Source organism: Saccopteryx bilineata, chromosome X (genome assembly GCF_036850765.1).
Source record: "Saccopteryx bilineata isolate mSacBil1 chromosome X, mSacBil1_pri_phased_curated, whole genome shotgun sequence".
Taxonomy (NCBI): domain Eukaryota; kingdom Metazoa; phylum Chordata; class Mammalia; order Chiroptera; family Emballonuridae; genus Saccopteryx; species Saccopteryx bilineata.
Window position 1 is genome coordinate 132984516 of NC_089502.1, and position 14846 is coordinate 132999361.

A 14846-nucleotide genomic window follows, 5' to 3' on the forward strand; every position below is an offset into this window, starting at 1 on the left:
TTATTAGTTAGAGCTTTAGGAAGCTTAATATAATAAACTACCAAGGAGCATTGTGTACATTTCTAATTGTCTTGTCTGAAATTTTACCATGGAAAATTGCCAAAAATAGCACCTCCTCATTATAGCAGAATCCTAATCACACCAACCGGAAGGCCGCACTGGAGACGGACAAGCAAGGGAGAGCCGGGGAGGTGCAGTGGCATTATGTAGGTAATCTGACGCCGCCTTCAGACGTTTTACCTGTTTGATTCTAGGACCCAAACCGATTGCATTATGACCCGGCTGAACTCAAGCTCTTTGAAAATATTGAATGTGAATGGCCCGTGTTCTGGACGTACTTCATAATAGATGGTGTGTTCAATGGCGACGCCGTTCAGGTGAGAAAATGCTGGGTGTTGTGTTGATAATCAGCATTTTCATTCCCCTGGTGTGCTGACTGTTATTAGAATACTGTATAAGGTTATATGGGAGTTTAGGGCACTGGGTTCAATGATCTGTTGCCACTTAACAAACTTTCCCAAAACTTAATTAAAACAACAGCTACTTATTTGCTCGCGATTCTGCAGTTTGAGCAGGTTCTCAGCAGGGACAGCTCGTCTCTGCCTGACTGGTGTCAGCGGGGGTGTTCAGCAGGGCTGGAGGACCCACTTCTGAGATGGCCTCACTTGGCCGGCCGGCTGGCAGCTTGCTGCTGCCTGGGGGCTGAGAGCTCAGCGGGGCTGCTGGCCTGGGCTTGCTTCTCCTCCACGCGCGTGGCGCGGCTAGCTTGTGCTTCTCTCCCCATTGTGTTCCCTGGGAGCCAGGCTTTCTACACGGTGGCCATCTTCCACCAGAAAGCAAAAGCAGAAGCTGCCAAGCTTCCTCAAGGCTTAGACCTGGAACTGGCAAGGGTCACTGCTGTTGCCTTCTGCTGTTTAAAGGGCCATCCCATGTTCGGGGCGAAGGGGGGGGTACAGAGGCCTGAGTACTATGAGGCTGGGGTGAGGCGGGTTCTTCAGGGAGCACCAAACTGTCCACCACAGACACGTTTTGTTGTTTTTTTTGTTTTTTTTTTTTTTGTATTTTTCTGAAGCTAGAAACGGGGAGAGACAGTCAGACAGACTCCCGCATGCACCCGACCGGGATCCACCCGGCACGCCCACCGGGGGGCGACACTCTGCCCACCAGGGGGCGATGCTCTGCCCCTCTGGGGCGTCGCTCTGTCGCGACCAGAGCCACTCTAGTACCTGGGGCAGAGGCCAAGGAGCCATCCTCAGCGCCCGGGCCATCTTTGCTCCAATGGAGCCTCGGCTGCCAGAGGGGAAGAGAGAGACAGAGAGAAAGGAGAGGGGGAGGGGTGGAGAAGCAGATGGGCACTTCTCCTGTGTGCCCTGGCCAGGAATCGAACCCAGGACTTCTGCACGCCAGGCTGACGCTCTACCACTGAGCCAACCGGCCAGGGCCCGGTTTTGTTGTTCTTGTTCTTTCGGACCAGCTGATGGTTTTGCTGTCTTTCGCTCTAGTTTAAGGCCTCTTAGCTAACATCTTGTTTACTCTAACAGCCTCCTAACTGGCCTTCCTGCCTCCAGCTTCACACTTTACTGTTTGTCCATACCTTGCCGAGGGGATCTTATTAAAAAGCAAGTTAGAGGCCCTGGCCAGTTGGCTCAGTGGTAGAGCATTGGCCCAGCATGTGGAAGTCCTGGGTTCAATTCCTGGCCAGGCCACACAGAAGAAGCGCCCATCTGCTTCTCCACCCCTCCCCTCTCCTTTCTCTCTGTCTCTCTCTTCCCCTCCCACAACCAAAGCTCCATTGGAGCAAAGTTGACCCCAGAAGCTGAGAATGGCTCCATGGCTTCCGCCTCAGGCGTTAGAAAGGCTCAGGTTGCAATGAAGCAATGCCCCAGGTGGGCAGAGCATCGCCCCTGATGGGCATGCCAGGTGGATCCCAGTCAGGTGCATGTGGGAGTCCGTCTCTCTGCCTCTCCGCTTCTCACTTCAGAAAAATACAAAAGAAAATCTATTAAGAACTAATAAATGAGCTCAGCAAGGTTTCAGGATACAATATCAATACAAAAAATAAATAAAAAAGCAAATTAGAGGCCTGACCTGCAGTGGTGCAGTAGATAAAGCATCGGCCTGGAATGCTGAGGTCACCAGTTCAAAACCCTGGGCTTGCCCAGTCAAGGCACATATGGGAGTTGATGCTTCCTGATCCTAACTTACTTCATTCTCTCTCTCTCTCTTTCTCTCTCCATCCTCTCTAAAATGAATAAAATCTTTAAAAAAATTAAAAATCAAATTAAATTATATTACTGCCTTGCTTAAAATCTTTGAATGGCTTCCTGATTGCTCTTGGCATGAAATAGAAGGTCTTAACATATTTTCTAGGGTCCCATAAGATCTGACCTTTGTTTTCACCACTGTAGCCCAATTTCTTCTTTTCCAAAGAAGCATATTTTGGGGTAGCAAATTCTGATCCCCTTCAACAATTTTTAGTTTGCTTATATATCCATGATCTCATTTGATCTATTGTTTTTTCTTCTTTTCCAAGTGAGAGGAGGGGAGATAGAGAGACAGATTCCCACATGTGCCCTGACTGGGATCCACCCAGCAACTCCCGTCTGGGGCTGATGCTCTGCTCATCTGAGGCCATGCTCGCAACCAAGCTATTTTTAGCACCTGAGGCAGAGGCTTCATGGAGCCATCTTTAGCACCCATGTAGCCCAGTTTCTTACTACAGGGTGTCCTCGGGTTATTAAAGAGTTAATTTCCTATGACAGTGATGTAACCCGAATTTTGGTGTATACTGAAACACATCCTAACCTAAGTCACTTCCCTATCCTAACACAGTTGTAAAATCATAATCTAGAACATAAAAACACAACTAAGCCAACTCCATCAATCATACACCGCATGCAACCAAACTAGTTCACCCACATAGTCCCTAAGTAGACACTAATGGTGTAAGCTGAAACACTCACGTCTCAGTTCTTGTAAGTTTTTATGGGAGCGAGTGTCATAAACTTGAAACATCGTATGTCAAGACTGTTGTAACCCAAGGACCGCCTATACTGCCTTTCTTGAGTCCTGTGATCCAAGTGCACTGACGCCCTTTTAGTCCCTTGAACAGGCCATGTTGTCTCGCCCTCTTCTCGAACGCCCAGGACATGCTTTCCACCCCCAACTGCCCCTCCCTCCTTCACTTGATTCATTCTAAGTGCCTCTTCTTTCACGAAGCCTTCTGTAACCCTGAAACTTGGGGCAGGTGCCCCTTTTATATGCCCCACAGTTCTTATGACAGCATAGCACCGGAACCACTCAGTCTTCCACTTACCTGTCAAAGGGCCGCAGTAGGGATGGTCCCCATCCCCTCCACTAACATACTCGCTATGCCTAGTACACGGTGAGCACACAGTAAATACTTGCTAATGCAGCGTTTATTTGTTCAGGACACATTGCTTTAGCCTTTACTGCCGTGTATACTTTGGTGAGGAGAAGAGACCTGTCTTCATAAAGCTTATGTAAAGGACTCTCTGAAGTCAGTGCTTAGCTGCTTTTTGACCTGTTCAGATCTGCCATTGTTTTAACCTGTTTGAATCACAGGTTCTGCTGTGGGATGAGTGATCTGAGATTTATTTTCGTTTTTGAAAGCTATCTTGGCCCAGGAGTGCTGGGGGCTACAGAAATGGCAGCAAGCTAGAAATGTGTCTGCTTCCCTGTGGTTCGGGTTACTCTTATGCTTTAGTGCTTATCTCGGATCTTATGTTTTCTGTCTTTTTGTCCCAGAACTGAAAGATCTCAAAAGAACTGAGTTGGAATTTCAATTATGAACAAGCTTGACAATGACCAGAAACAAACAAAGTAAACTAAGGAGTCAGTAAAGACTGCGCTTTAGTGCCTTAGTTTCTAGTCTCGGAATTTACTAGCCTTACTTGCTGCTTAGTGACATTTTTAAGAAGTGACCAGGCGGTGGCGCAGTGGATAAAGCATCAGACTGGGATGCAGAGGACCCAGGTTTGAGACCCCGAGGTCGCCAGCTTGAGCACGGGCTCATCTGGTCTGAACAAAGCTCACCAGCTTGGACCCAAGGTCGCTGGCTCGAGCAAGGGGTCACTCAGTCTGCTGGAGCCCCGCGGTCAAGGCACATATGAGAAAGCAATCAATGAACAACTAAGGTGCCACAATGAAGAAATTGATGCTTCTCACCTCTCTCCCTTCCTGTCTGTCTGTCCCTATCTGTCTCTCACTCTGACTCTCTGTCTCTGGAGAAAAATAGAAAATAATAATAATAAAAATTAAAAAACAAAGAAGTGACGCACCCCTGGTCAAGCTTCACTGTCCATAAATTTCAAAAGAAAAGAAAATGAGATCTGGAAAGCTTCTGACTGGGCTCCGCAAAGACAAAATGGGTTCAGTAGTTGGGTAGCGGATTGAGGGTGGTTGTTTTTTTCCTCTTTCTTCTTTTCCCTTTTAATACCTAGGTTTTTATCAGCACCTTTTTAATTAAATAAAAATCTTTAAAACAACAGTTTTCATACTATTGAGTAGTGCATCCTAAGAATAGGGGTATGTGGGTTATATATAGTATACATGCTTATTTTTCCTTACATCACGTTTGTTCAGCAAATGTTTCCTGAGCAATACATATTTGAATGAGGGCCTTTCAGTAGAAAACCACAGGGAGGTGGAAATGTGATGCACTGCTTAACGTCTGGCCTGCACGCCACGAAGCTTACAGTCTAGCTGGTCAGACAAATTTGAATTAATGTGAGAAGTTACGAATGAGGTCTTGAACTCGTGAGTTAAAGACACAGAAAACAGCAGGTGTGTTTCGCTTCTGCTAACACTTGCTGTCAGTGAGACTCGCAGTTCCTCCTGCACGCCTTCAGTCGAAGGTATTTGTGCATTGCTTGCCCCTGTGTCCTACTGCTAATTTGTGTGGCCAAGAGAGCTGTGTTTCTGTGTGCACTGCTATTACAGCATGAAGGACCCTCTCACAGCGTGGGGGGCGGGGCTGTTTTCCAGGTCCAAGAATACCGAGAGGCCCTGGAGGGGATATTGATCAGGGGCAAGAACGGGATCCACCTGGTGCCAGAGCTCTACGCCATCCCGCCTAACAAGGTAACCCGGCGCCACACGCCGAGAACGCAGCGACCTGGTGCCTGGCCTCTTCGTATTCCCATCCCCCTTCCCACCTAACCTTCCTCCAGGAGAAGTGGTTTGTAAAGCCTTCAGGGGTGTTCCGGCCTGTCACAGGACTTAGGGCTTTGGAGCCATGCTTGGAAAGGGGTGCCCAAGTGTGGTGTCAGCTGAGGACCTAAGAGGCTACTTGTCCCTCACCTGAGCCCAAGGCCAAACGAGCCCTAAAATGCACCAGACACTGTCGGACACCAGGCTTTCACACACACTCACAGAAGAGGGAGCCGGACAGAAGCTCCCTGGGAAAGGGGGAGCGCTGTGCACAGATAAATAAGACTTCCTTCCTTTGAGTCGGGCCATTCCAGAGCTAGAGCTCGAGTTACCTCTTAGAAGACATTCTGCATCAGGGAAAGAGAAATTGGCCAGTTCCAAAGAGATGCCTGAAGACGGTTTTGTTCTACCCAGTTTCCTAAAGTGGGCCATGATGGACCTAGATTATCTTGGTGGGAAGATTTCCCTATATGTGTGCCATGTTTAGAAGAATTCTTGATTCAAGGCTATTTGTCCTTTAGATGTTCCTGTTGCTTCAAAGCTTCATTATTGCATTTGCAGGAGGACAAGACTTCAGAGAGCAGCATCTTCCCCTAACTGATAGGGCCTGCAGGAGATTGTAACCTGGCAGAAGCTATCATGCCATGGCTTGGGTTTAGGGGTTCTGTGGTTGAATTGGGCCCACAAGCACATAGTCAGGGGACGAGCAGGGCCTCTGAATCGCATGCCTCTGCCAACAGAGGCTGTGGGACCTGGTAGGGCTCAGGCAGCACTGGGCTCTCCCTGGGACCAGACCGCAGCGTCAGGGCCTCTGCACAACCAAGCCCACACTGCCTGCTAATGGGTGATACGTTTCCAGGTGATGGAAAGCCCCTCACTCTACAGATCAGGCCCCGGAGCCCACACGGGCTCTTTTCTCTGTCGCTGTCAGAACCCTGGAGGTCCTGCAGATGGATTCATTTTGCCATGGGTGATATGTATGTCTTGCTGGGGAGGGGTTGACGGTGGGGGCTGGGTAGATATTTTCCAGCAACTACCTGTTCAGGTTGCCCCCTTTCTGGTACTGAGGCGTTTGGCAGAACAAAGTTAGTAATGAGAGGTCATTTGGAACCGGGAAGCAGAGCAAGAGGAAGTGAATGACTTCAGGGGCATTTTACCTATTTTGTGATAGAGAATAACCATCGTGTTCTACTAAAAGGCACATTTTCCTGACTGTAGTCAATGCTGGGTATTATAAGCTATACTGTTCTCTCTGATGAACGGTGCTGGCTACACATTGTAAAAATCACTCTGCAACCTTTATAAACTCCACGCTGAACTTCGGGTTTCTACTTGTCATGAGAGCAGCATCCTCCTCTGTCCAGTGGGTTTACAATAAGCAAGGCATCAATGTTGAACACTATTTTATGTTGACCACAGTAGGTGTTGGCTGCTTCCAGAGACAGCTGGGAAGTCTCACCCATCACATCAGTGACACGTAGAAACCACCGCAGAGAACCACCCAGACCCATATGGCGCCTTTGTGCAAATTAGAAAAAGGGCCTCATCCTTGAAGTGGCCTCAGCCTCAGGCCAAGGTGGCATCCATCCTGGATTTCAGCCTCATTCATTTCCTCAACCAGACATGCTTGTGCTAAGTGTCACCAGCCATTGGACAGCTTGAGACTAATGCACGTGTACCTAGCAGATGTGGATCAAGCAGCTGCTCTGGGCCAGGCACCAGGCTAGGTCCTGGGGCACAAAAGGGTTACAGCGCCAGCTCCACCTCTGCAAACTTGCAGGCTCATGGCGGTCAGAGGAGCTAGTCCGGTGATGGAGGGCGGACACAGGAATGTCGGCGGCAAAGGCTTGCTGTGCTGGAGGGCCTGCAGGCAGAGCAGAAGGACCAGGGTGGAGAAGGGGAGGGAGGCTGCCGCAGGGAGGCAGGAGCCAGCCTGTGGGCGGCAGGAGGGCTGAGCCAGGCTGTCTTGTGATCCAGACACCTCGTCTGCCTTCTGTTCTTTGCACAGAGTATTTCTCATTCTAGATCTTTGCAGTCTTTCTGAATGCTGGTTACATTCCAATAGCTTTAACATACAATCTGATGGTACAAGTCATCCTGCACGCTGCGAAATATACAGGGTTCTGTCGAAAGAGTAAATATCTATTTTTAATTTACTACCCAAAAATAACTGCTATGATCTTTTAGAGAATGTCCTTCCACACTATTGTCCTGCTTGATTATTTGATAACCGGCAATGTTTAATTGTTTAGTTTATGAGCTTACATTTTTTCTTAATGTTTACTATAGCAATTTTTTTTTTTTAGAGAGGAGAGGGAGAGACAGAGAGAGAGAGAGGAGAGACAGAGAGAAGGGGGGGAGGAGCTGGAAGCATCAACTCCCATATGTGCCTTGACCAGGCAAGCCCAGGGTTTCAAACCGGCGGCTTCACCATTTCCAGGTCGACGCTTTATCCACTGCGCCACCACAGGTCAGGCACTATAGCAAAATTTGAAAATTTTGCTAAATTTGTTAATAACATCACTGATTAATTCACAGACAGAGACTGAGTCTCCTCATGGTATGCTTTCCCGTTTTGGAGAAGGATGTTTCCTATTTTCTTTGATTGGCTGATGTTTTCTGGAGGAAAAAAGTGGTTGTTGACATTACCCCCCAGCCAGTGTTATAGCGACTAAAATGCAAAGGTCAGCATGGAGTTTACAACAGAGCAGATTGTAGACTAACTTTTATAATGCGTAGCCAGTACTGTTCATCACAAGCAGAAATGCAACTGTTTCAGGTTTTTTTGTATTTTTCTGAAGTTGGAAACGGGGAGGCAGAGACAGACTCCCACATGCACCTGGCCAGGATCCACCCAGCATGCCCACCAGGGGGCGATGCTCTGTCCATCTGGGCCATTGCTCCATTGCGACCTGAGCCATTCTAGCACCTGAGGCAGAGGCCATGGAGCCATCTTCAGTGCCTGGGCCAACTTTGCTCCAGTGGAGCCTTGACTGTGGGAGGGGAAGAGCGAGACAGAGAGAAAGTAGAGGGGAAGGGTGGAGAAGCAAACGGGCACTTCTCCTGTGTGCCCTGGCTGGGAATCAAACCCAGGACTTCCACATGCTGGGCCGATGCTCTACCACTGACTTAGCTGGCCAGGTCAACTGCAGCTTTTTTTGATGAGTCAAAAGCTCCCAATGAATTCAGCGTTTTGAATCCCTGATGGAAAATTCATGCTCTAATAGTACAATTGCTTTTTCCTCAATAGTGCCACCTTCTGGTCATTTTCTTGTGTAAGCATACAGAGTTTATGAGCCCCTGGGGATGGCAGGACAGCAAAACCAGAGTTGGCATCCAGTGCCACATGGCCATCACACAGGGCTGGCATTTTAGACCATTGTACCCATAATACAGCCAGATGTCAGCAGGAGCCGTGCGAGTTCCTGCTGCCTGTGGCTTTGCTCAAAGAAGGCAGGCCAGGCTTCCAGAACGTGTCTGTCTGCCTTTGGCCATCAGTGTGCCTGTGGACAGAGCACTGGCCTGGAACCAGGCTCAGATTTGCGTTCCGCCTCTGCGGCTTTTCTTTGTGACCACCCACGGCCGCGCAAGGGTTTAGCCTCCTCGGCCTCCTGGTCCAGCTCATGCGCAGAACGGGCCTGGAGGCGAGAATGAAGAGCATTTGGGAAATTCTCAATGTGCTCCCCAATGTACAGTGACATTGGCCTCTTTAACCTCTGTCTTTCTGACTTGAGGATTTTCTCTTTGCCAGGTAGATGAAGAGTACAAGAATCCGCACACGGTGGACAGAGTTCCTCTGGGAAAGCTGCCCCATCTGTGGGGTCAGTCCTTGTACATCCTCAGCTCACTGTTGGCAGAGGTAGGGCTGGGGGCCTTCACACACGGGAGACGGAAGAACACGGGCTCTCCACCCGGTGCGGCTGTGGAAATCTTTGGCATCTTCAGGCTTTAAAGTCCACTGCTCTGGAAGCATTACGTTCTTTTTACTTACATAAGATGGTGGCATATTTGACTAGCCCTGGAGAGCTACGTACCCAAAACATATATATAAGGTCTACCGGAAAGTTCTGTCCGTTTTTGGAAAACAAAATACAAATTTTTCTTACCGTCAATAAACTTTATTAAATAATATAATTGCCATTATTATTGATTTCTTGCCAGCATGAGGGCAATTTGTATATACCATTTTTGAAAAGTGTTTTATCTTTTGATGCGAAAAATTGAACCAGTGCTTGTTTGCTATCTTCTTCATTTTTGAATTTTTTGCCCTTCAAAAAATTTTGTAAGGACAAAAACAAGTGACAGTCAGAGGGTGCTAAGTCTGGGGAATATGGTGGATGCGACAGACATGCTTCTGTAGCATTTCTTCCTTGTTGAAATTCGTAAAAATTACAATGGCGTAAGTGAACTTTATCAGTAGCCATGGGTACACTATGGCTTCACAAATAAGACTAACATGAATCAACTTTGTTTTAGTTAATTTGCTACATCAGTATGTACACATTAAGTGATAAAAATAGAGAGGCACACATGTGCCAAATAAACATATGCTTATGTGTCGAAACTTGTGATAGAAACGGACAGAACTTTCCGGTAGACCTTATATTTGTCGGTGGCCATCTAAATAGTTTACTGTGTTTCAGAGAAAATGGACAATTGCCTTGAAATAGCTAAGGGAGTAAATACTGAATATTTTGAGCCCCCAAATATTTCACTTGCAAATTTAGCTGCAATTTTCGTTAGTCGGTATTTCATAGTATCACTGTTCCTTCTTTCTCAGGGGTTCCTCGCCGCTGGTGAAATTGACCCCTTAAACAGAAGATTCGCCACTTCCGTCAAACCTGACGTTGTAGTGCAAGGTTTGTGAGCATGTTCACTATTCCTATTTAACTTTGTAAAACCCATGTATTCTTTTGCTTGAATTTTTTTACATTCAATTTATTGGGGTGACATTGGTTAATAAAACTATATTGGTTTTCGGTGTACAATTCTATAATATATCATCTGTATGTTGTATTGTGCTCAGCACCCCAAGTCTAGTCTCCTCCCATCACCATCTGTCTGTCCTGTGCCTTCGGGTACCTCCCCCTCCCCCTCCCCCTCTGGTAACCACCACACTGTTGTCTGTGTCTGTCAGGGTTTGGGGGTTTGGTTTGGTTTTGGTTTTTTTTGCTTAATCCCTTCAGCTTTTTCACCTAATCCCCCACCCCCTTCCCGTCTGACAGCTGTCAGTCTGTTCTCTATGAGTTTGTTTCTTTGTATGTTAGTTTATTTTGTCTATTAGATTTCACATATATGTAAAATCATACGGTACTCGTCTTTCTCTGCCTGGCTTACTTCACTTAGCATAATAATCTGCAGGTTCATCCATGATGTCACAAAAGGTAAGATTTCCTCTTGTATACAGCCAAGTAGTATTCCATTGTGTAAATGTACAGCTTTTTCATCCACTCATCTACTGATGGGCACTTGGGCTGCTTCCAGATCTTGGCTATTGTCAATAACGCTGCAATGAACATAAGGGTGCAGATAGTCTTGCCAATTAGTGTTTCAGGTTTCTTTGGATAACTTTCCGTGGAATTGCCTTGTGAACCAGTAACTCCCCTTTTGGGAAAAGCCATGTATTTTAATGCAAATTGCCCCCTAGTTTTCTAAAAGCGCGCGTGTGTGTATTCTTTAGCATATATTAATTCATAACATTGTAGCGCAATGCATTATTCACATGTTTGTGGTGACGCAGGTGGCATGTGCTAACATGGGAGCTATGTCCTTTGGAAGCAGGGCCACAGGTTTCTCCTGGTTCCCCCATGCGGAGCTGTTTCCACTCCTGACCCCATCTCAAAAGAATACAAGACAGGCTTAGAATACATGCAGACCCAGGAGAAGGCAAGACATCAGTTGAGATGGGGTAATGTGGCTTGGGATCTGTTGAAGAACATTTCTAGAAGTCTCGTATCAGACTGTCCTATACATTGTGAGAACTTGATAAATGTGCATTGTGGGGATCAAGGGGAGGCAAGGCCAGAGAGAACTAGGAAGAGCAGCAGTACAAGTGCAGTCATTTTCAAAGCCACATGGTGCGTGGAGAGGACGCTAATGTGTGTATAACAGGCCAAAGTAGAGGTCAAAGATGCATGTTTCCACATGAGCAGACGGGGCCATGTTAGAACGCAGATTGTATGCTCTTCTTGTTCGCAGTCACTGTTCTAGCAGAAAACAGCCACGTTCAGGACTTGTTGAGGAAGCATGGGATAGACGTCCAGAGCATTGCTGACATTCACCCAGTCCGAGTCCAGCCCGGCCGGATCCTCAGCCACATCTATGCCAAGCTCGGTAGGTCTGGGGAAATGGGCTCTTTTGGTGAGGAGGCAATTCGGTTCTAGGTTTTGAATCTGAGGGACACTGTGATATGTATAAATTCTAAAGAACTGGGCAAAGCGCTAAAGCAGGTGGTTTGACCGCTTCCACGCAAAGCGGACCGGGCAAGCAAGCACGTTCCCATCACGCAAGTTCAGTAGAGGTCACAAGTTGGCCATGTGATTTGCCAGATCTGTTGTACAATACGCAACCACCTTTGAAAATTCACAGTTGGAACAGCGGTTTGTGTCTTGATAATGTTTTTAGGTTTTTTCTGTATTCTCAGAGAGTACTCATTTGCCTATTCAAATAGAAGGGGGTTCTCTTTACTTTTCCTAAAATCTGAGTTTGTATAGTCAGATTTTATGGCTCAGTACTAAATTAAAAGTAAACATTAATAAAGTCCTTTCAACAGCTTTATTCTGCATAGATGTTGAGCCAGGTGCTGTTCGTGTACAGTACATGCATGGAGAGGGAGTAGGATGTGTTTTTAAGTCACTTTTGTCCCGTTTAAAGGACAATGGTGTTAGAAAAACCAAACCCCACAGTCGGTGTTCGACATAAAAATAAGTTCAGTGTTAGCCGAAGTCAGTTGGATGAGATGTTACTGTACTGACCCCAATACCAATTTCTCCTTTATTTTTCCAATAGGACGGAATAAGAATATGAAATTGAGTGGGCGACCGTATCGGCACATTGGCGTCCTTGGGACATCTAAACTCTATGTGATTAGGAACCAGATATTCACTTTCACACCGCAGGTGAGAAGAGCAGGCCAGTGGCAGACCAACAAGCATCTTTTGTTTAAGGTCTCTTCTTGCTGCCGAGCCCCTTTGTGGTAGAATGTGCCTGCGTCTGTTCCAATGGCTGCACACGAGATGACACCCATTACCTCGTGCCGTTCTTTACTCATAGCAGGAGCTCAGTGAATGTCGCCGGCATCGAATTGAGTGTTACCACTTCCAGTCATGAGTAGTAGTGAAATTCACACCACTTTGCAAATTTGCTAGTGACATGTCACTTGACTCACAGCCCTTGTGCCTCTGATCACAAGAGTCCCTCACCCTTGCTTAAAGTGCCATCGGGCCCTCCGTGTACCACAGAGCCAGTCTGATTTTCAGGCCCCAGCGCCTTTGATGGGATCCTGACTAAATTGATGATGGAATTTTTCCTTCAGAGGTTTGGTTTCCAACAGAAACTAGTCCTGTGGAACCCAGAGCAAATGGTTTGCATTCATTTGGGCAGCTAGAAAGACCAAGTGTGGTATCACTTTGTCCACAGGGGACACAGACTCCCCACTGCTAGGCACACCGTCAGGCTGGCCTCAGAAGCCCCAGGTTGCTGTTTCTCACCCTAACCCACACGGCTGGCTTCAATCTTGTGAGTTATTTCCTTTCATAACAAATTTCAGACCAGAGCCCGGACTGAGCGTGGACTAGTCCAGAGGCTGAAGAACAGTTTAATTTCCATCAACATCAGGCCACGGTGCCTTTCGTTCACATTAACCAGGCCATCAGCCAGGCAGACACGACCTCCGCATCTCCCCTGCTCTCAGTGCCCTCATGTGGGAAGCTCTCTGAGGCCTGCAGCCCGGGAGAGTGGGGATTAAGGAGTTATTGATTTCCTTTCGGAGACAGCGGTGTTGGGCCAGGTGCTTACATCCCCATCTGAGCAGCTGTAAATAGACCTAGCCGCGCACCTCTCCTTTCCGCGGCTCCTGGGCAGGCGACAGATCGATTTGTCTGATTGCAAGGAGAGCCCCGTGGTAGGCGGATTACAGCGAGGGCTGAGCCTCCTCTCTGGAACACAGCACAGGGATTAGTGCTGCCGTGAATGCCACCTGAGGCTGTGTCGAGGGCAGTGAAGGCCAGCCTCTCACTGGGCCTGTTCTGTCTTGCAGTTCACTGACCAGCATCACTTCTACCTGGCGCTGGACAACGAGATGATGGTGGAGATGCTCCGGATCGAGCTGGCCTACCTGTGCACCTGCTGGCGGATGACGGGCAGACCCACGCTCACCTTCCCCATCACCCACACCATGCTCAGTAACTCCCTGGCCTTATCTGCCCGATTCACATCCCACGGTTGCTTTGGGCCCTTTTTCCAATGTTGAAAGTGGCTCCTATGACAGAGCTAAGTTTTGAAGGGGGCTCTCAGCAGTTCAGATTCTTAGATCAGGAATCTTCTATGGCAAATGTATTTTAATTGGATTGTATTGATGAATACATTTCAGTGCATTCCCCCTCCCCTTGCAAAAAAAAAAAAAGTATTCCCAGATTAAGTAAACTAATTCTTTTTTTTTTTTTCTCCTTAGCAAATGATGGCTCAGACATTCACCCTGCTGTTCTTTCTACAATTAGAAAACTAGAGGATGGATATTTTGGAGGAGCTAGGTAATTTATGATTAAAAAAAAATAAAAGTAACATTGACTTTTCTTAAAGTCTCTTGCTACCCTTCTCCCATTTTTCATACCAACTGGCCACAGAAGCATGGTGCTTTAGAGTAAGAAGTTAAAATTGATCTAATCCAGCGACCCATGTGAAACGAACCATATCTAAAGCAGCATTCGGTAGGCGTTTGTGAAGCTCTTATGGGCTACAGGAAGCCTGGGGCCTGGAGCAGTAAACAGACCAGCGTCTCTGACGCGGCACTCTGGGACGCATGTATGTGCGCTGTGTATTTCTAGTAAAAGGCATGGAAGAAAACGCGCAGTGCCCGAGATCCGGCAGGTGCTCAACAAACGCTCCTTGAAATCGCCTTGATTGTGCTATCGCCTTATGAAGAATTCACAGAACTGTACAAGTTCCTTAGTGGCCTTCAGAGCAGAGCACCTGAATGGGCCTGCGTAGACCACTGTCCCCTCATTCCCAGTGGAGTGACACCCATGCCTTTGCAGGCGCACGCTGATCCGGGTATTACACTTGAGCATCTTGAGTGATGGGGGCTCAGCCCCCAGGAAAACCCCTTCCGGTTTTGTACCGTCTAACTGTCACAAGACAGGTTTGCTCTGTAGCCTCTATGCCGTGGTCTCTCTGAATTCCCTGGAATATGCCAGAAGGGCTCGGAACAGCTTCACTTGGAAGGCAGCCCGTAGTGAGGCATGGCCTTTCCTGGGCGCAGGAAGCCTTCCATTTGGTCCCTGGTGGAATGCCAGTTGCTAAAAGCAGTTGGGCCTTGACACCAGCCCTTCTGGCCCCCTCCCACACCCGGGACCCTGCGCCGCAGTCGTTCTTTTTTTAATTGTGGCAAAATGCACATAACAAAACCTACCATCTAGCCGTTTTAAAGCATACGGTTCAGCAGTGTTAAGTACGTT

At 47.5% G+C, this 14846-nt stretch overlaps 1 protein-coding gene across 5 annotated transcripts in view; it reads left to right on the forward strand.

Moving 5' to 3' along the window:
• Positions 1-14846, forward strand: part of PHKA2 (phosphorylase kinase regulatory subunit alpha 2) — a 72307-nt gene that overhangs the window by 30746 nt on the left and 26715 nt on the right. For all 5 annotated transcript variants that reach the window (XM_066249655.1, XM_066249656.1, XM_066249651.1 and 2 more), the window contains 8 exons: positions 255-377; positions 5008-5103; positions 8924-9031; positions 9953-10031; positions 11371-11505; positions 12181-12290; positions 13430-13574; positions 13844-13922. In XM_066249655.1, coding sequence (XP_066105752.1) covers positions 255-377; positions 5008-5103; positions 8924-9031; positions 9953-10031; positions 11371-11505; positions 12181-12290; positions 13430-13574; positions 13844-13922 — 875 coding nt within the window. The remainder of the gene's footprint in view (positions 1-254; positions 378-5007; positions 5104-8923; positions 9032-9952; positions 10032-11370; positions 11506-12180; positions 12291-13429; positions 13575-13843; positions 13923-14846) is intronic.